We start from the raw sequence: 19,889 nt of genomic DNA on the forward strand, positions 1-19,889 counted from the left end.
TCTGTCTCTCTTTTTCCACCAAGAAAATGAAAATCAAGAGAAATTTGTTATTCTGAGGGACAGTAAAGAGTTAACTTGTGAAAACTTTGAGGATATATGATTCTGACATTAAAAGCTGTCTTGTATTTGCTAATCAATTAATACTTGTGTTCAGTACATTTACTAAAGCAGAGAAACAGGAAATGCATGATTTTATTCTTTTTTAATATTTATAGATATAATGATTTATCTGATATGAAACTACGAATGCTGTTTAGTTTTTTGAGGAAGGGTTTGGGGCATGCTTACAATTAGCTCTCATTGTTTTATACATATCAGATGCTATGAACGTTTTTTAAATGCTGTATGAGGTAGCAAGGAACTGCTGTAGTCTATGTTTCCTGTTTCGCAATATACAGAAGTTAGAAAAAATACCAATTCCTTTTAGTCCTTCCAGAATTGTAGAACAGCTGAATTACAAACTGAACTAATATATCATTTTCTGTTTTGTGATAAATAACTAAGTGTGATTCCAAATTTTCATGCTCCTTTTTTTAGTTTTATTTCTGGAAATGCAATGTATGACATTATCACTTACTAAACAAATTTCTGTAAGTTTTTGTCAGTATACTAATGCATGCTTATTAGATATTTAAAAGACTTATGTTTATAAATGCAAAAGTGTATAAATGGAAAGTCACTGAGTTAAACGTACATTACAAGTAAGGGTTTAATTAATGTTCCTTATCTGAATTATACTGAGTTTTTCGTTTAGTATTCAAATTTATCTTTTGAAAGATTATTCTTGTTTACATTATTTTTTTTCTGTAGCTATGAAACTTCTACTCAAATTATGCTTTAGCTCTTCAAAAAACAATTTTGTGTATTCATTTGGTCGGTCACTTACCTGCAGAAAAAAATTTTGGACTTATTTTTCTTATTGCTATTTTGCTTCTTGTCCTTGCCCTTCCTTAAGGTCACAGGATCCCAACGCAGCAAGGTAAAACAAAAAAATGTATGTGTATTTGTCTGGGTCTAGTTTTGTGACTTTTAGGCCCAACATCTTGAATAATTTCATCTAAAAGATCTTGAAAACATTTCTAACATTTTTGTTCTAGCATAACATCTCTTCACCCAACCCTTCTTGTGTGCAGAATCTTGTTAAAGACAGCAAGAATTATTTAGGAGAAGTTCATACAAAAACACATTGCCATTTTGGGGAAAACTGAGTCTCATTTGGCTTGTTCATATTGTTTTATTTTTCTTGCTTTTTGTGCTTTAGTTATCTTCTTTCTGGTTATAATTTAATTTGAATGATTTATCTGATATACATGGCTCTGAAGGGAAAATCCTCTGAAGGCACTTGTCTTCTGTATCTTAGTAGATATGCATTTATGATAAAATAGCAGAATTGTTCGTCCAATATTTGTCACAGTGATCTCATCAGTTCTATTGTAGCTTAACTGTGGTTTAGATCATTTGGAGTAGATGGAGATCTTAGCCTTCAGTGTCATCATACTTGATAGAAACTCCCTAACTACTCTATAACTGCAGTGATTCTTTGTTGTTCCATGCTTTCTCTAAAATCTTAGAGGCAATTGGTGTAAAATTTTACAGTTGTAATTAGTATAGTGACTCAGTTTCTTACCTAATCTTATATGACTCTCAACAAAAGTCTCACCACCCATTTCTGAAAGATTGGCCCATAGTTCAAGCACCATCTTTCCAGCATGCTTCATGCGAGTAGAAGTTTCCATTGTTGAATCAAACTGCTTGCTGATAATACTGCAAAGCTGATTTTTGAGCAGAGCTATAGCGTGTGTAGTAGCTATTTTTTGGTTCTGAGGCTTTTAAATGTGGTTATTCGGTTTGTGGCTAATGGAGGCTAGACTAAATAGGATGACTTGAGATGGAAATGTGCAGATTTGCCTAATGGTGAGGCTCCTAGCAGTGGTTTCAGAATTCAGTGCAATATGGCAATATGGAGATCTAGACTTCTCCATTGAAAAAAATCAAGATCTTTGTGGTTTTGGGTTTGCACTTACTAACAATTAGCTTGCAAAAGAAAGAATTTCCTATAGAACTTCAGAAAGAGAAGATGTACTTCAAGATCTATTTCATTCTTACTCCTTCGAAAGTTTGCTCAGTTCTGTTACACCTTCATACATTAAAAGCATTAGTCTAGAAGATGAATGTATTCATACAGGCTTGCAAAGAATTGTTTAAAAAGTATTATAACTTTTACAAAAACATCATACATACTAAAAAAGCCCAGAAGAAAGTATGTAGTCAGTCTGTGTAGTACAGTCTTTATTTCTTCTGCTGAACTATTCAAACACCACTTGTCTGGCACTTTGCCTATATAGTTTCCGTACACTAAATGTTATATGTTCCTTAAAAATGAGTCTCTTTTTCTGATGGAGAAGTGTTTTCAAAAGGAAAAAGATACAAATTGTTGCTTCCTTCATGCTTGACAGGAAACTGTTGTAAAGTTGTAAGACTATATATGACAAGTGTATGTGTGCCTTTGTGTATTTCTGTCTGTCTGCTTGCCTATCTTGAAGTACGGTGTTAAGTCCATATTGGGTCCTGTCCTGTTTAAGATCTTTACTGATTACTTGGATGAGGTATTGATTTCACTCTCAGTAAGTTTGCAGATCACACCAACTTGGCAGGATGGATCTATCTACCTGGGGGTAGGAGGGCCTTACAGAGAGGGATCTGGCCAGGTTAGATTGCTGAGTTGAGGCCATTGAGATGAAGTTAACAGGAACAAGTACCGTGTCCTGCACTTTGGCCACAACAACCCCATGCAGTTCTACAGGCTTGGAGCAGAGTGACTGGAAGACTGTGTAGAGGAAATGGACCTGGGGATGACGGTTGACACTTGTCTGAACATGAGCCAGCAGTGTGCCCAAGTGGGCAAGAAGGCCGATGGCATCTGGATTGTAACAAATGGTGTTGCCAGCAGGAGCAGGGGACTGATTGTCCCTCTGTACTCAGCCCTGGTGAGGCTGCAACTCAAGTACTGTGTTTAGTTTTGGGCCCCTCACTACAGGACAGACACTGAGGCCCTGGTGCAGCATGTTCAGAAAAGGGCAGCGAAGCTGGTAAGGGGTCTGGAGGGCAAGCATTGTGAGGATTGGCTGAGGGAACTGTGATTGTTAAGTCTGCAGAAGAGGAGGCTTGGGGAGAACTTATTGCTCTCTTCAGCTCCCTGAAGGAAGGTTGTAGTGAAGTGGAGGTCAACTACTGCCACGTAACTAGCAATGGGACCAGAGGGAATGGCCTCGAGTCGCACCAGCAGAGTTTGAATTTGGATGTTAGGAAAATCTTCTCCAAAAGAGCAAACCAGCGATGGAACAGACTGCCTAGAGTTGTGGTGGAATTGCTGTCCTTGAAAGCATTCAAGAAACATTTAGATGTTGTACTGAGAGACATGGCTTAGTGGGAAATATTGGTGGTAGATGGGCAGTTAGACTGGATGATCTTGGAGATCTTTTCTAACCTTGCTAGTTCTATGGTTATATTTTATTCCATGCTCGTCTGAAAGTAAAAAAAAAAACCTGACATTCAATCAGGATGGGAATAAAGCTCTCCTGGTCCGTTAGACTTTAAGAATGTAGCTGATATTTGAAGTACTAAATCTTTTCCCAGTCAGATCAAACAGAAACCTTTGAGCAAACTTAGAATGTGGCAGAAATGAGGAATGCATTTTATCTTCAATTTTCATGCTCATACTTTATGCAGTGTAGTCTCATTTCTCTAAAAATAATCTGTTTCTGAATCGTTGTGTGGGCAGTCTGGAGGCCAGAATACAAATAAACAATAAAGTTATCTGTTCATCACAAAGTCACAGAATTGCTGGGGTTGTAAGGGACCTTGGAAGACCAGTGAGTCCAACACCCCTGCTAAAGCAGGTACCCTACAATAAGTCGCACAGGTGGGTGTCCAGATGGGCCTTGGATATCTGCCTAGAAGGGGAGATTCCATAACCCCTCTGGGCAGCCTGTTCCAGTGCTCTGTCACCTTTACCATAAAGAAGTTCTTTCGCATGTTTGTATGGAACTCCCTATGTTCAAGTGAAGTGTTTATAATGAGAGTGGTGATGTTTTTTTTAGTTGTTCGTACTGTTTTCATTTCTTTTGATGTGTTGTTGAATATCATCTTTTTTAAACACTGTTAGCTAATTCATTCCAGTTTAGATTTGTATTTAGAGCTATATTACATCTTCCTTTGACTGTAGACAGGGAACTACAAACTATCCTCACATTTCTTGAAGACCCCAATGTGTTCCACTGGTGGTTAATTGCTTCCTGTGCTGATTTTCTTAGTAGGTAAAGCTGCCATTATTCTGAAACTCATTGATGTTTAAATAAACTATTTTTCTTTTTGTAAATGGTATTTGGGTCATCGCAAATGAACATTTAGTTTGAGTTCTTATTAGAGAATTTCTGTAGAGGTAAGAAAGTTGCAAGATGAAAGTTTTAATTCTGTGATTACCTGTAATCTTGCTTAATTTTTGATGCATAGTCCAGACTTATGAGAATAATATAGGATAACTTAGAAGGTCTTTTCACAGTCATTCCACTGATGCAGATGTATGTATGGTATGCATATAAAGTTCAAATAAAACTGAGAATGTTGTTAAGAGTCTTAAACTGGAGGACGAGAGACTATCTAGAGCACATTGTGTAGAAGACTTTCTATATGCCGGCTGAGGAATCACCCCTGGGGTCAGATTGTTGAAGGAATACTTTGCAGATGTTTTTTTTATGAAGGGGGACAAGCTAGGAAGTTGTTATGGCTTTTCTGCCTTACACTTCAAAACACAAACAGATTTACACAGTGTCACTACTTACCTAATGTGTGACGTTGTGTCTCTACTCTTCCTTATGTCACGATGTTGATATTGTGCTATTTTTTATTTCCAGGATCTTCTTTGTCTTGTTTTCTTCCTGTGTTCCCCCAGTCAACCCATGCCCATTTTCATCAATCACTTTTTTTTTTTTTTTAATCATAGACTTTAGCAGGAAATATTTTCTTATGGTTTTTTTTCATCCAGTTAGAGAACTTTTGTCCACTACTGGACAGTCAACCCTTCACTTGTCATTTGCGTCTACCTATTTGCAGTGTTTGGATTCTCCACAATCCAGTTTTATAATATCACTGACTTAGGATCAGTTCAATTAATACATTCTTAATTATAAGGTCAGTTGCTTCTCAGTTTTTGTTATATGGCTGCTTTGGGGAAAATGAGTAACATAACCTACAACTGATTATGGAAGTATACTACAAAAGTCTTAAAGAGAATCTCTTTACAAAGTAAATGATATATCAAATATCTGTGGTTTTAATTGGGTTTCAATTCAGGAACATGGTAATAAATGATTATTTGAGTCTACTCATTAAGACAATTCATCATGTGTTCTGGCTGCTTTTGTCTTCTGCATCTGTCAGCATTGCTTCATGCTACAGTGTTCCACCTGCATTGATGTTGTACTTTGCAAGAGTACTCCTAGGCATGCCGCAGGGTTCTGTGATTATTTTAGGTGCAGTAATTCCTTAATTATCTTGCCAAGCCTATTGCTCTAAGGAAGATATGGTGCTTCAGCTAAAGAATTCAGATGTAGTCATAGTGAAATATTCTAAATGATCCATTAATTTTGTGGAGTTTTTCATTTTTAACTAACATAGAGAGTTAAACTATTAAACAGAGATTTCAACTATTCCAAGTATGCCAGGTTTATTACCCACCATTAAACAAGAAGTAATGGCACAGTTTGGAAGTAAAGTGTGGTTTCATAGCTATGATTTGTGTCAACAGAAAGAAAAAAAAAAAAAAAAAAACAGCTGGTAACTGAGAACACACAGATTTGAAAGATCCCAAATACAATATTTTTCCTCTTTAAGACTCATAGCAATATTAATTCCTATCTACCTGAATGAGAATTGATATGATGAGACATCATTATTGATACAGCAAGAATATGTTAGCAGCAACGTGTGAAAGAAAAGTTCATTACAAGAGAGAAAAATATAATTGAATGACAGGGTAAACATGTCATTCATCAGCAAAGATACTGCTGCAAGCTGAAATGGAGAAATTTTTACAAAAAGGAAACGTGTAGTGAGGAATTGTATGGAATATTTATGAATTTATGAAGATATTGAGTTAAGATAGAGTAGATCAAAGCATATGTTCACTTAGTAATATTTAATAAACCCTACTGCAGGAATTCTACCGGAATTACTACATTCAAATTGAGTAGGTTTATTTCTCAGGAAATTAAAAAATTACTTAGAGACTGCATGTATCTAAGAATATGGCAGTTAATTCGTAAAGTTGTTTATCGCTTTTAGTGATGATGCTTGAAAAGCACTTTCAAAGGTTTTCAGAAGTATTTACTAATGCTTTACTAGTAGTATCAACTGATAGGTTTGTAAATATGTGGTATTGTGATATATCAGTATTCATTAACTATGGAAAAATACATAGAGGAAGAAAGTACAACAGAGGACAGAAAAATGGCTTTAGAATTGCAAAGAACAGTTTTACTAAAAGTTCACTTCTAAGATTTTTTTTCTTTTAGGAATTTAGTAATTTTTAACTTATTACTATATTTTGATATCTTCTCATCTGGACTTTCAAAAACTCTTTTTTATTTTTCCCAATTTGTGGTTTTGGCCTCTAATTTCTTAGTATCACTAAAAAAAAAGTAAAATAAAAAAATCTCTGCTTTCAGTGTGATGAAAATTCCTTGTCATGGAAGCTTGCTGGAGAACATCTGTAATGTGCGAATACATTTCTAAGTGATCAGCTTTTTTTCTATATAAATGTAAAGCACTCAAGAAACGTTAGATTTGTTTTAAAATTATTTACTTATTTATTTAGCTTAATTACTTCAAGTATTTCAGGTTGTATGAGACGTTTTTACGTAGTGGTGTTATGATTTTATTGAATGCCAGAAAATTCAAGCCACTGGTTAGTTATTCTAGTAGTTTTCTTGATGTTAACTGACAGGCACAATAAGGCACAAAACCCCAGTTTGTTATCATAGGTAACTATTAGGAATAAGTGTACCCTATAGAAAATTGGATAACCTGAGCAGCCAGCTCTATTTGTTTCATACCTTCTGTATTATGGATTACTTACTAAAAATCAGTGCTGCCATGTTGCAGGATTTGTACTGCTCTGCTTTCTCAGCCTGACTTATATGTTTATGTATTAAAGTTGCATAGGGAAAGCAACAGAAAAAATGCATTGACAAGCTGAAGAAGGCAATGTGCTATTTGTTGGGACTTATCACCAAATGAAGGATTGTTTTCAGAACAAATGGTTGTTGATTCTTTTTTTGAGATTTGTTTTGTTTTTGTCTACTCTGATTGCCTAAACAGCTTGATATCTCATGGGAAATGCCACCCTTTTGACTTCAAGCTCTTCAGCAATATCTGTTTCTTCTGTTCTGCTAAAGTGCCATTGCCAGAATTGTGCATACCTGCTTTTTTAGTCTGGAGATTACACAACTGTATCCTTCGTGTACCCATTTTTAAGAACCCAAGAATATCGTATAATGAAAGTTGTATATCCGGTGGTAGGTTTGTGAATAATAAATCTTGCAATGAAAGACAACTTGAAAGATTGTTGGGTCTAAAACAAAAAGTAACTCTGAATAGGAAAAGTTTTTTGTTTTTTTTTTTTTTAAATAGTGACTGATGCAAATGAAAATATTTTATTGTAGGTGTATTGAACCTGTGATGTCACAGTTTTCTAGTGGTGTGTGTGTGTGTGTGCGCACACACAGGTGCATATGTGTGTATGTTTCTGTTTTGTTTTCACTGAACTCCCAGGAAGAGGTTTAAACATGAAGGCAAAACTTTTGAACTTTAGCATGGCTAAATATAAAGCAAAGCTGCCATTTTTTTTTCTTTTTTGTGCCTCCATCTAGCTCTGTCACTTAATTTAAAAAAAAAAAAAGAAAGATACAATTTAACCATAGGAGAGCTAATAGTGTGAAAAAAAAACCCTGATGAATTTTGTTTCCGCAGCACGATAATATCAAAGATTTAAGAAACAAATTTGCCAGCCTCGGCGAGAACTCTCTGGTAACAGCATAAATGTCTGTGTTGGTTTGCTTTTGAGTTAAAGGTTTTCTTCATTCATTTAAATGCATTTCTCTTTTTCCCTCTTCTTTTTTCTTTTAATTTATTATTCATACCCTCTATATAGCAAGCCTTCATTTTTTAAACCTCTTCCATCTTCCAATGTCTTTTTTTCTGTAATTTTGATGGAAAGTTTATGGCAGCAAAGCTGTCATTCTGGCTACTTCTGCTGCAGCTGTTCCTGCTTTTAGGTCATACATGTTTTGGGCGTTGTGTTTTTGGACATGATACTAACTGATTGTGTCATGTTCCTGTTGAGTAAGCTTTCTACCACGCCATCTGATGGACTCACTGTCATAGGGCTCTATGCAACGTCCATTTTGCAACTTATACTGCTTAGTGATCCTCAATTCTCCAGCAGACTTCAATTAATTTTGTGAAACTTTAAATTCATCTGGAGTTAACTGTGCCTTTATGTTTGCTCCTTATGCTCTTCTTTGTTGTTTTTTTTTCAGTAGTAGTTTAAATTATAAAGAACAAACTTCACCATTGCTCAAGCAGTGCCATGCAGTATTGTTTGTTGCCGCTATAGGATGTGAAATATAAAAGCACAGTGCATTCTGTCAAATGCTCTTTTGGTAGGGTGGGCAATCTGTATTGTGTTGTAATGAGAAGTTGTGCAAAAAAATGTGAAATGCTTCGGTTACTGTGGTATTCAGCAAGAACTTGCAACTCAAGAGCCATATGCTGAGCAGTATTAAGTTATGGTCCCACTGTAGAAGATTATTGAGTGTCAACTGTTGCACACATGTGCAAGTTTTATATACGCAGTATATATATAATGAATATGGGCTTTGAACTAACCTAATTATTTACAATTGAAATAACTCTTTTCAGATAAACTACTAAAAACACATTAAAGAAAAATACCAAGGGATAATATTTCTTGAACATGTTAAATATCTGTTGGCTAGCACTGTCTGTATTAAGTTGGTCCATGATGTTGCCATAGAGCCCATATACTAAGAGAAAACAAAAAACCTGAAGTTTTCATCTTAAATGACTGGAATTTTTATTCAGGAAAAAGAAATGGAAAAGCAAAAACTTCTGTATCAGCAAGCCAGACTGCATGACCGGGGTGCTGCTGAGATGGTTCTTCAGACAATCAGTGCTAGTAAAGGTAATTTTTTTTTTTTTAATCGATTTCGTATTTCTGATGAACTTTGAAATTGCAGTTTTTAAAAAGTGCTCACAAAGGTCTTAACTCAAGCTAGCTAGCATGAAACATACTGTTTTACATGAGAAACAGTAATGTCCCTACTGATACCTGCCATTAAAGTCAGTGCATGGATAAGTTAATAGAACATTCTCATTTTAAAGTGTGATCTAAAATTATATTTTATGATTTTAAGGTGAGATGGGACCAATGGTTGCAGCTACCCTGAAACTTGGGATTGCCATCTTAAATGGAGGAAATTCTACTGTTCAGCAGGTACAGTATTCATCTATTTTCACTCATTCTAGTCGGTACAGAACTTTATAAAAAAAGTCCTTATTATCGTAATGAATTTTGTAGTAAGACTATTTTCAAGTGCTGTTTGTACTCTTAACGTCATCCCCAGAAGAAAACAGTTTACAAAATAATACCTTGTTTGTTAGATATATTCTTTTTATTTATATACATAATTAATCTGCAGAATGCAAGGCTAAAATAAATGTTCTTCAGTTTGTCTGGAATGGAAAAACTTTGTTAAATTGTTATGTCTTATGAAGAATTTTGTGAAATAATTTCTGAGGGGAATTTGCTATTTTCTTGAGACAGCAGGGAAAAATTGCTGGTTTCAGTATTCACAGAGAAATTTTTACACATCAGAAGTCCTTAGCTTATACCTTGGACAGTGTTTTTGATAAAAACAGAGAACTGAAACCTGATTTGTTAGTTTATGATCACATAATGTAGTGAGCAGAGGGGGGCAAGTCTTGTATTTTGACAGTATTCTGTATTGTTGAAGAGAAGTGCCTCACACAGGCTACATTCAGTGTTCTGTAGTAGTTCAAGATTCCTTAGTCTGGAAAGTTTCAGCCTTGCCATTACTACATTGCTGTGGGGTGATTTCAAGGAATACAGGAAACTGGAAATAGTTAGGCTCCTCTGTTAGCCATTGAAGAAGTCGAGGAAAGCCAAAAAGACAACAATTTCTGAGGCTATCATTTCCAGAAAGTGACTTGAAAGTACACAAATTATCTAGAGAATTATCTATTTGAACATTTGCCAGTTCTTTGTATTGTCCTGACAGTAAATGACTTAGAAAAATTATAATGTGTACATAATTATTTAATCTGAATTTAAAAAACAACAGTTTATTTTTTAAAAATAAAAACAAAAAATTGTTAAGGTTTTTAATCAGAATGCAGGACAGTTATGAATCTGGTTAATATAATAATCCTTGTAGTCTAAGTTACATATATATATATAAAATAAAAGCATCAATAGTATAGTAAGAATTGCTGTTTTTCAATTGCCTCATTTTCTCAGGTGTTATGTTCACCTTTCCAATTTTTCTTTGGGCCCTAGCATGAACTCCTCAGTTCCTTGGGAATAATGGCAGGGGCAGAGGAAAGCATGTGGAAGTAATTTCGAAAAGTCATCCTCATTTGGCATTCTTTACTACAGTTAGTTTTCTATTGATGGTGTGGGTTCTTTTTCCACCATCTTGGATCTATGTAAGGTTGTGATAATACATTATGTTGTGTCTGATTTTTTTTTTTTCTTTTTCGTTGGACTTTGCTTATTACCTTTTTTTCCTATTATTTTTGTTACTTGTAAAAAAAGTTTTATCTCATTCATGAAGTGAATTCTTACAGAATCACAGAATTGCAGAATGGCCCGGGTTGGAAGGGACCTCAAGGATCACGAATCTCCAACCCCCTGCCACAGGCAGGGCCACCAACCTCCCCATTTAATACTAGACCAGGCTGCCCAGGACCCCATCCAGTCTGGCCTTGAACACTACCAGGGATGGGGCATCCACAACCTCTCTGGGCAGCCTGTTCCAGTACCTCACCACTCTCATTCCAGCTGAAATTGATCTTTGACCACTGTGATTTTTTTTCACATCTGGGCCTCTGGTTTGATCCTGTATCTTCACTTGACAGCATATTCGTTCCAGAATCAGTGAATAAATTCTTGTTATTGTAATCTATTATGAGAAGAGTAGTGCTGATTACACTGCAGCTGTAAAACAAATGTAAACACTCCTCTGACTACTGATGTGCTATTGCATCTAAAATAAGCTAAGATAAATTAAGGCCATGACAATCCCAGTCTGGTGCTGAAATAGTAGTGAACAGAAATGTATTGCTGACTAGTAGTAAGATTCTCTTTATAATCAACACAAAAAAAATCTGCTGACTGATTTGAATTTATTTTCCACGTTTTAAGGAGAAGTAAACAAAATGGTTGTCTTTTTTCTTTCAAGGATTTGGGCTTTAAATGTTTTTTATTTCTGACACCTGCACTTTTCTCAGCAAGACTCTTATTATGTAATTTGTAAATATTAGAGATATTTCAAAAAACCAATATCACTAGCAATCTAGAATCAATATAGTATTATGTAAACTAGAATAATGCATAGTGTATGTATTAATTCCCTGCATGTGTGATCTGTTTTCACTGCAGAAAATGCTTGACTACCTCAAGGATAAGAAAGACGTGGGTTTCTTTCAGAGTCTTGCTGGTCTTATGCAGTCCTGTAGGTAAGAAAATATCTACTTTAAAAATTCATTATTTTATATTTAGGTTTTATTCTACAGGATATATTCTTTTAAAAAGAATTGGATTTTTTTTCTCTAACAATACCCAGAGAGTGCCATGTATGTGCTGGATTCAGGATAGAGGACAGTATGGTATAAAAATCTTCATATTATATCAATCTGCCTTAGTTAATGATTTGTTTTCAGATATTTTTATGAAACTTATGTCTGCTTGAGATATACCAAAAAAACAATTCCAAATTTAGGTGCATTCTTAAGGAGTGAATTCTTAACTCTGAAGATGTCCTGTAATCCTTCAGAGACCTGGTTAATGATCATTGTTAAGTAATCATAAAGATTTTGGGAAACCCCAGTTTTGTAAGAAGAATTAATAGAATTTTAGTGTGCAGAAAAAGGCATAGAATACTGTTTTAATAAACTGAAGACGTACCATGTTTTTTTGTTCATTTCTGCTTCTTGACGTGTTATCTGTTGATTATATGTATTTAAATATTTAAATAGACTATTTATGAACCATATTAATAAATAATGTATTAATGACATAAAATATAAATAAAAAGACAGCCTTCTGTCATGTCACTCTCCGATATCCTGTTTCTCGTAACACCAACCTTGGCAGAGTTTCATCTTGAATTCAGTTAGATTGGAATTCATCAACGTTCATTTGATTTTTCTACACTTTCTTGCTTATGAAAAAGAAATGTTAATGGCAAGCTAACATGGTAAGCAGTAAAAGTCCGAACCTTTAAATGCACAGATGGAAATCTGTTAAGAGTACAAATTCCTTACATCCAGATAACTGAGTACAGATGCCCTTTTGGCATCTTCAATTTTTCAGAGTGTGAAGGGAGGGAGAGGTGAACTTGAAATGACTTGGATTCTTCTGAAGCTTTCTTCTTGGGGTTAGTCATTTGGACTACAATATGAAAGCAGTCAATAATGTGGCTTCTTTGCAGCCTCTGAAAATGAGTGTGTGTGCGTGTGTGTATATATATATGCATGTGTGTATATATATATATATGCGTGTGTCATCTTTTTTTTGATCGATTATGAAAAACTAAATTGTACTGCTATTTCCAGGGCAAAAGCATGTTAAGCTGAGTTTTGTAATCTTATAGCAGACGGGTATAGTAAGCCACTGAAATATGTCTTTTTGACGCTAATATGATTATATGCTTAAATGAAATCACAAATCCTTCTCTTTCAAAAAATAAAATACTACATATATTTAATTAATCTCCGAACAAATAAATTTTTCTCATTTCAGTGTTCTTGATCTAAATGCATTTGAACGTCAAAACAAAGCAGAAGGCCTTGGCATGGTGACTGAAGAGGGATCAGGTAATAATTTGACGGAAATGACCTGTGAACTTTTTCTTCTACATTTTGTAGAAGAAAAATTGAAAGAAACCTTTAAATATGTGTCTAGAGTCTGAAGCTAAGATGTGATATCTAGAAGTATTTTATATAAAATTGGTCTGTTTAAGCCCATATTTGTTAATAGTAAATAAGTTTCAGTACTGTCTCAAAGGAGGCTTACCCATCATTTTGAAGAAGTGAAGAAACTACATGCAAAGTTGAAAGGAGATTCTAGTTACAAACAATGTTTATGCGTGTATAACATTTCAGAAGTCCTTAACCAGTTTCAGCATAAAATGAAATTAAAAGTTCCCACCTGATTTCTTAAATTGATTTCACCAGAATTTAAACCAGACAATTTAGTTAAACAATAGGTTAAATAGTAGAGGTCAAGAAAACTCTATTTGCTGTTTGGAAAAAAGTCTTCTGGGAAAGCTGCTTCTTTGAAATAAGCATTTCTGTTGGTCTGTGGTAAAATATTAAAAAAAAAAAAAAAAAAAAAAAAAAGCTTCACTTTTGACTGTACAACTTCAGCTTTCTACCCTCTGTGTTGTCAGTTCACTGTCGGTTTCTTTCTTCTGTTTCACAGTAAGTTCTTTGATTACCTTCCTATGTTGTCTGGAACAATTAGTCTCATTTTTACCCTGACTATTAGGGCTACCAAAGCACAATTTCTCCCCTTATGTACAATATTTTTTACAGTGTATTTTTGTGTTTGAATCCTACAGTGACCAAATCTTTTAACATGTTTTTATCTTAAAAACAAGGTAAAAAAGCTTGACTGCATAATCGTCATTGCATTTTGGGGCTCATGGATCATATCTGCAACACTTCATATCTCATTAGCTATTGTGCCTGTAACTCTTTTATGTAGCATATTTCCTGACTATTCAATTGCTTGTATCAAAATCAGTATCATAGAATATTAAATTTGGCTGAATTATTTCAAGACTGATAATAAAATGCTGTTTCTCCAAAGGTGCTCCAAAGTAAAATTATAGGTTAAATATAGACTACTAGATTTAAGTGAGTAAACAAAATACAGTGAACTCAAATGGCTAAGCTTTAGTCATGTGACTGTAAATTGAACACTGTCATACAAGTTTTTGACCATTACTTTCATATTTTACTGAAAAATATTTTACACAATGCTTTAAGCTTTTGGACAATATTTCTATTACTAAACATTTATTTATAATTTGAATTGTAAGATGAATAACTACCTCTGTTTCTAGAAATTCCTGCTATTGAATGCAAATATAAATAATTATTTGAACATTGCATAATTAACTCTACTGATGCTAGAGCATTTTTGTTCTTCCTCATTTCAGGGATTTTTTGTTGTTTTTTTTCTGTTTATTTGATCCTTACATTTTAGTATAGTACTAATTTTGCCAAAATAAGTACTAAATCAATTCTGTATTTGCTGAAAACAATTTATCAATTTTTTCTTTTTTTTCTTGTTTCCTTTTCATTGAACTAAATGTCCTCCCTTCCTCAGTCATCACTCATGAGCGTGGTAATTATTAAACACAACTGCATTTTCTTTATTTTTTCTGTTGTTAGCTTTGTGTCAGCACTGTACAGCTCCTGAACACCAATAGATATTTTTTTTGTTCCTGTAAGAGTGTTAAACCAGTGGTTCTCTCCTATTATTATTATAATTATGTATTCTAAAATTTTTAATTTTTGCATCAACTCTCCCTGCTTTGTTCTTCCTTCCTTTCTCAGAATTTGCACAGTAACTGGCATGCTAGATGTAAGAGCAGCAAGCTTTTTTAAACTTTTTTTTTCATTTCTTTTTATTTTAGCAATCCCAGTATTGCCATGGATGAATGTTTAAAAAAAAAAAAAAAAAAAACAAAAAAAACACCCAAAAAGTGTACCTCTACATACACCAAGTCTCATGCTATAGTCCTCCTGTAGTATTTATGTTGTGTTTTGAATGTAGCTTTATTGCTGCATTTGTTTGTGCAAACACAGGAAATCAGTGGTGGATCCAGTGAGGATTTGAGGGTGGTTAGTGGGGAGAGGACTTGCCACTGGCTAGGTTTATCTAATGTGGTCAGGAGTTGATACCAGGAAGAGGTAGTTCTTCTCTAATTTAGAGGTATAAATGTTTACAGGTAGCTCATCTTTGCTCTGAAAACTACTTGATTCAATGTTCCTGTACCTCAACAGTACTCTAAAATACTGTAAAATGTCTTATAAGAGTAGTTGACATGAGATGTTACCATCAACCATGAGAACTAAGATTTTTAAATAAAATATATATATGCCTTTCAACAGAAACACTAGGCTCAAGCATAGCAGATGTCTTTTGATCAGCAAAATGTTGAAGGAAGAAGGAATCTCAATTTTTTGGCAAACTAACAGAATTCTACAGTTAGAATCATGTGTTTTGGTTTTCTTTGTTATTGACAAGCAGCAACGGCAATGTCAAGATACAGTAATTACGCTATGCCAAAAATTTCTTAAAGCAAAGGGATAATACTTACTAACATTTACTTTTTGATAGGCTATTATTCAGTTATTGGAAATTCAAGAGAACAACAGCAAAGCCAAATCAGAAAAAGGTTTCTTATTTTCTTCTTAGAGTTACTCTATTCTTGATATTATGATCCCTTCAAATAATACTATTTTCTGTATTATAAAGCACACTTTTTTCAATTCACTGAAAATAAATTTACTTAAGAGCTGTCTACTGCTGGTATTAAGACCTGATAGCATTACAAAAGCCCAGCCAGTGCCTGTTTGTGGAAACTCCTGTGGTGAACAGTTCTCAGGTATCCTAGATTTTATAGGATACATGACATCGTATGTCTATTTGCAATCGTATGAATAGCCACCTGGAAAATATTTCCAAGGAAATACCAATGACAGATGTGGAACTTTCTCCCGTTCTTTTTCTTCAAGGGAGATACTTATTCTATGAGTAACAAATTACTCCTCATTGACAATCGTTTTATTAATTACCAAGGGAATGGCATAATGTAAAATGTGCACTGTGGCCTGTTTCTCATGTCTTCTGAATCTGGCACAGAAGCATATTAATGAATAACTGTAATTGAGTTTACTACGTGTAAGTCTGAAATTATTCTTGCCAAATTCAAAGAAAGACTACTGTTTACTCATACAGTCATGTTTTCATGAAGGGCAGTGCTATATAAAAGTTTGTTTCTGGTCCCACATCAACTTTGGCAATAGACAGAAAGCCCTATACTTAGTCAACATGGATTTGAGATTCATTGCTCTATTCCAACTGTTTCTTTGTGCTGTCCACGTTTTAAGCTCCTTGTCCTGGTATTCCTCTGACTGGTACCTTCCCTTTCCAAACCCTGGAACCCCCACTGGTAAAAACATCAATGGTTCTTTTGCAAATGTGTTTCTTTCTTGTTCTTGTGATGTACTCAATGTTGTTTCTTCTGTATGTATTCTGTTTTGATTTGATTGTTTGTTTCCTTTTCGGGAAAAAAAAAAAAAAAAAAAAAGAAAAAAGAAAAAAAAAAAAGAGGATTCAAAACCAAGCCAGTGTATAAATGCTTATTATCTTGTGATGGTTTTTCATTTTTTATTTAACACTCATACTCCGTCATTTCACTGTGAGTCAAAATATTCTTGAAAGTGCAGTGTTTTTTAAATGCCTTGCTTTCTGTTTCATATCACATGGAAAGTTTATGCTTAGTTAATCTTAAATTTGGTAGGCGGTGTTCTAGAAAGATATTTTTAATTTTTAATTATTTTAAGAATTCATAAAGAAACTTGTGTATGTTAAGATGGAATTATTTTTCTTCCGATTGTAATTCACAATCAGGATGAACCTTCTTCTGTGCATGTTGCTTGTAGTTTAAAATTCCCTGCTCTCTGAATAGCTATGAGAGCGTTTGTTTTAAATTTCTGTTTTCAATGAAATGTGTTAAATATATCTGGCGAATTGTACAGATAGAAAATAACAACAAGGATAGTTGTGACTCTCTCTGCTCAGTGCAGCGGAGTTGGACCAGATGGCCTTTGAAGATCCCTTGCAACTCAAACCTATCAGTGTTCATTCTGTGATCACTGAAATTCATCTAGAATTTAAACAAAACACCCTTCCCTGAAGCCCTTCCCTGAAACAGTAATACCTTTCCAGTCTTTTAGGTATTGTAATGAAAAGTATTTCTCCAAGTTTTTTATCTGAAGAATTTTTAATATAGCTAAACCAGGTAACTCTCTGTAATAGACATAATTATCCCAGCTTATGGTTTGAGTTATGTGAAAAGGTGAATAAGTTCCCAGGTGAGCAACATGACAGTTGATAGGGAAATTTCACATCTGAAATTTTAGTCATTTTGATTTCCTGTACCATTTTCTTATTTTGCTTTGTCTTAAAGAGAACATTGCTAGTATATTGAATATTGCTAGTATATGTATACAAACATAATGTACCAGTCTTTCACTGATACAATTTGTAGTAATATTATTGTTTTTACTGCTCTCAGCAGTGTCTTCAATGGATATCATGCTAATATATTGGATTACAAACTTCTGAAATTCTAGACTGGTTTTAGACTAACCTTTTTATGTCTAAATTAATGTGAGAATAAATTTCAATTGCATTTAACTGATACTGAATTTGTGAGACATCTTTAAAATATTAACATGAAAATAGAAATTTCAAGCGGACCATTTATATTGCTTTGCACCATATTTGGCAATCTTTGTCACGCGCTGCTGTGTCACTTGTGGAACCGGGTTAGTTGATTTCCTCCTTCAGAAAGAAGTCTTGAAACTTTTCAGACAGGGAAAGAACATTTAAGCTGAAAGACTTAGCTTACTACCATAATACTATCTGATGGCAAAACTCTTGTTTTCTTTATTCATAATTAATACTGGCAAGATTTACATCTTTCCTGAATAGGACTATTTCTTAAATAAGTAACAACAAATGGAGCTTGCAAATCCAAACCTCACTTTTAATTTTAAATAAAACCTATGATTCAGCAGTAATTATTTCAGGTTAAATTATTCAAGAAATCATACTGAAAATGGCAATTTTTAAACAGGTAAAACTCACAAGTATAATCTAGATTAATGTCTAGGTTATAATCTTTTACATGAATGCTGTCAAGTTTAACTTAACACCCCAAATTTTCTGTCATGTGTTGCAAACAGTAACTCTGACACACATGTAGAGATAATGTAATTTTAACATTTCAATTTACTTTTCAGAGTATTAAATTTTTTTTTATTGTTTTATTTCTCCCCAGTTGAACAGTATTAGTAGGTTTTCAGGTAGCTTTTTCATATAACAAGAAGTTACTGTCTCCCCAGTAATACTGTCAGTAAATTGTTGTGCTTTTTTTTTTAATTAGAAAAACTGTATTTTTATTTTTAGCTATTAATATTGTATTGTGACTTTTTTTTTCTTTGTAAGTTTTCAGAAGGCTTATTATAATCAAGTATTGTTTTAGCATTGAATTTGATCTGATAGTTAAGGGTGTGTTATTAAATTGATTGCAAATGATGCAAAATGCTTTGTAATGAAGACAGTGAGAGAATATATGAGGGCTATTTTCATCTGTTAATTACATGAAATCAGTAAATAAGCCTTTGTTCTCTGACATAGTTCCACAACATGGTTTTCTAAGTTCATTGTAATTCTCTGTAGCCTACATTGCAGTGGTATTTTCTACATTTATATTATTGTTTTTGAATCAGTGTTTGCATTTAGAAGGGGCACTTAAGTAGCCTGACTTCAGAGAAGTGGTTCTTGGTGAGAAAATCTGTGCTTTTCTTTTTTGAATTAGATTCTTGAAGTGTCATGCAGTACACAGAATCCAATGCAATATTATCAGTAAGAATAAATTTACTGTGAGAAATCTTTGTTCTTGCTTAGCTACCTTCAAAAAGAGGTTCTGATCCTTTCTGGAAGATGGATGTATCAATATTTCCGAGTAATAAAAGTCAAATGTGTTCCACAAAGGCTATTAATTATAAACAATCAAGCAATAACAAAATAGAGAATTATCAAACTTGGACACGTGCACTTTCAAGCAAACAGACATATTTCATTCTTTCAATCAAACTTATTTTCATTTCCTGTATAGTTATACTTCTGTTCCTATACATCACAAACACAGGATATCACTTTTTCCAAAACTAGACACATAAATTTTTTCATGTGTGTAGTCATACCATTTACAAACAACATGAGCAATGGCAGCATTTAGACTGTTTTAACGTATGTGTAAGAAAGTATGCGCCAGAATATACACCATATCAACAAAGACTAAAGAGGACAGTGTCAGGACAACCTGAGCCATGTTTTATGCAGTGTGCATATTTGTAAGTACATTTTCTAAATGAACGTTTGTGTGAAGTGGCATGAACTTGTGCGTGCAACAGCAAAGGTTTCTTAGATTTTATAGAAAGAAGTGAATCTGCACTTCAATTCTGTAGTTTCCAACAAGGCACCTCTCTCAGTCTGTAAGTAACATCTGAAAAATAAAACTCCTAACAATATCGACATTGGTTTTAGTCAGATTTTAGTCAGCTGTAAAAATGGATAACTAGCATTATTATAAATCTTTGTATGCCCAAGCTGTTAGAAGAAGTGCTTTTTATTTATTATTTACTTTAAAACAGAGAAAAAGATTATTTTCAAAAGGATTAACTTTTTCAGCATATGTGAG

At 33.9% G+C, this 19,889-nt stretch overlaps 1 protein-coding gene across 4 annotated transcripts in view; it reads left to right on the forward strand.

The window, feature by feature from the left end:
* Nucleotides 1–19,889, forward strand: part of RYR2 (ryanodine receptor 2) — a 337,274-nt gene that overhangs the window by 286,205 nt on the left and 31,180 nt on the right. For 3 of the 4 annotated variants that reach the window (XM_042888514.1, XM_042888521.1, XM_042888532.1), the window contains 5 exons: nucleotides 956–979; nucleotides 9,163–9,262; nucleotides 9,495–9,574; nucleotides 11,762–11,838; nucleotides 13,124–13,197. In XM_042888514.1, coding sequence (XP_042744448.1) covers nucleotides 956–979; nucleotides 9,163–9,262; nucleotides 9,495–9,574; nucleotides 11,762–11,838; nucleotides 13,124–13,197 — 355 coding nt within the window. The remainder of the gene's footprint in view (nucleotides 1–955; nucleotides 980–9,162; nucleotides 9,263–9,494; nucleotides 9,575–11,761; nucleotides 11,839–13,123; nucleotides 13,198–19,889) is intronic. The other variant, XM_042888524.1, reaches the window with a different exon arrangement.

Source organism: Lagopus leucura, unplaced genomic scaffold (genome assembly GCF_019238085.1).
Source record: "Lagopus leucura isolate 7727_CA_CO unplaced genomic scaffold, USGS_WTPT01 Super-Scaffold_73, whole genome shotgun sequence".
In the NCBI taxonomy this organism is placed as follows: domain Eukaryota; kingdom Metazoa; phylum Chordata; class Aves; order Galliformes; family Phasianidae; genus Lagopus; species Lagopus leucura.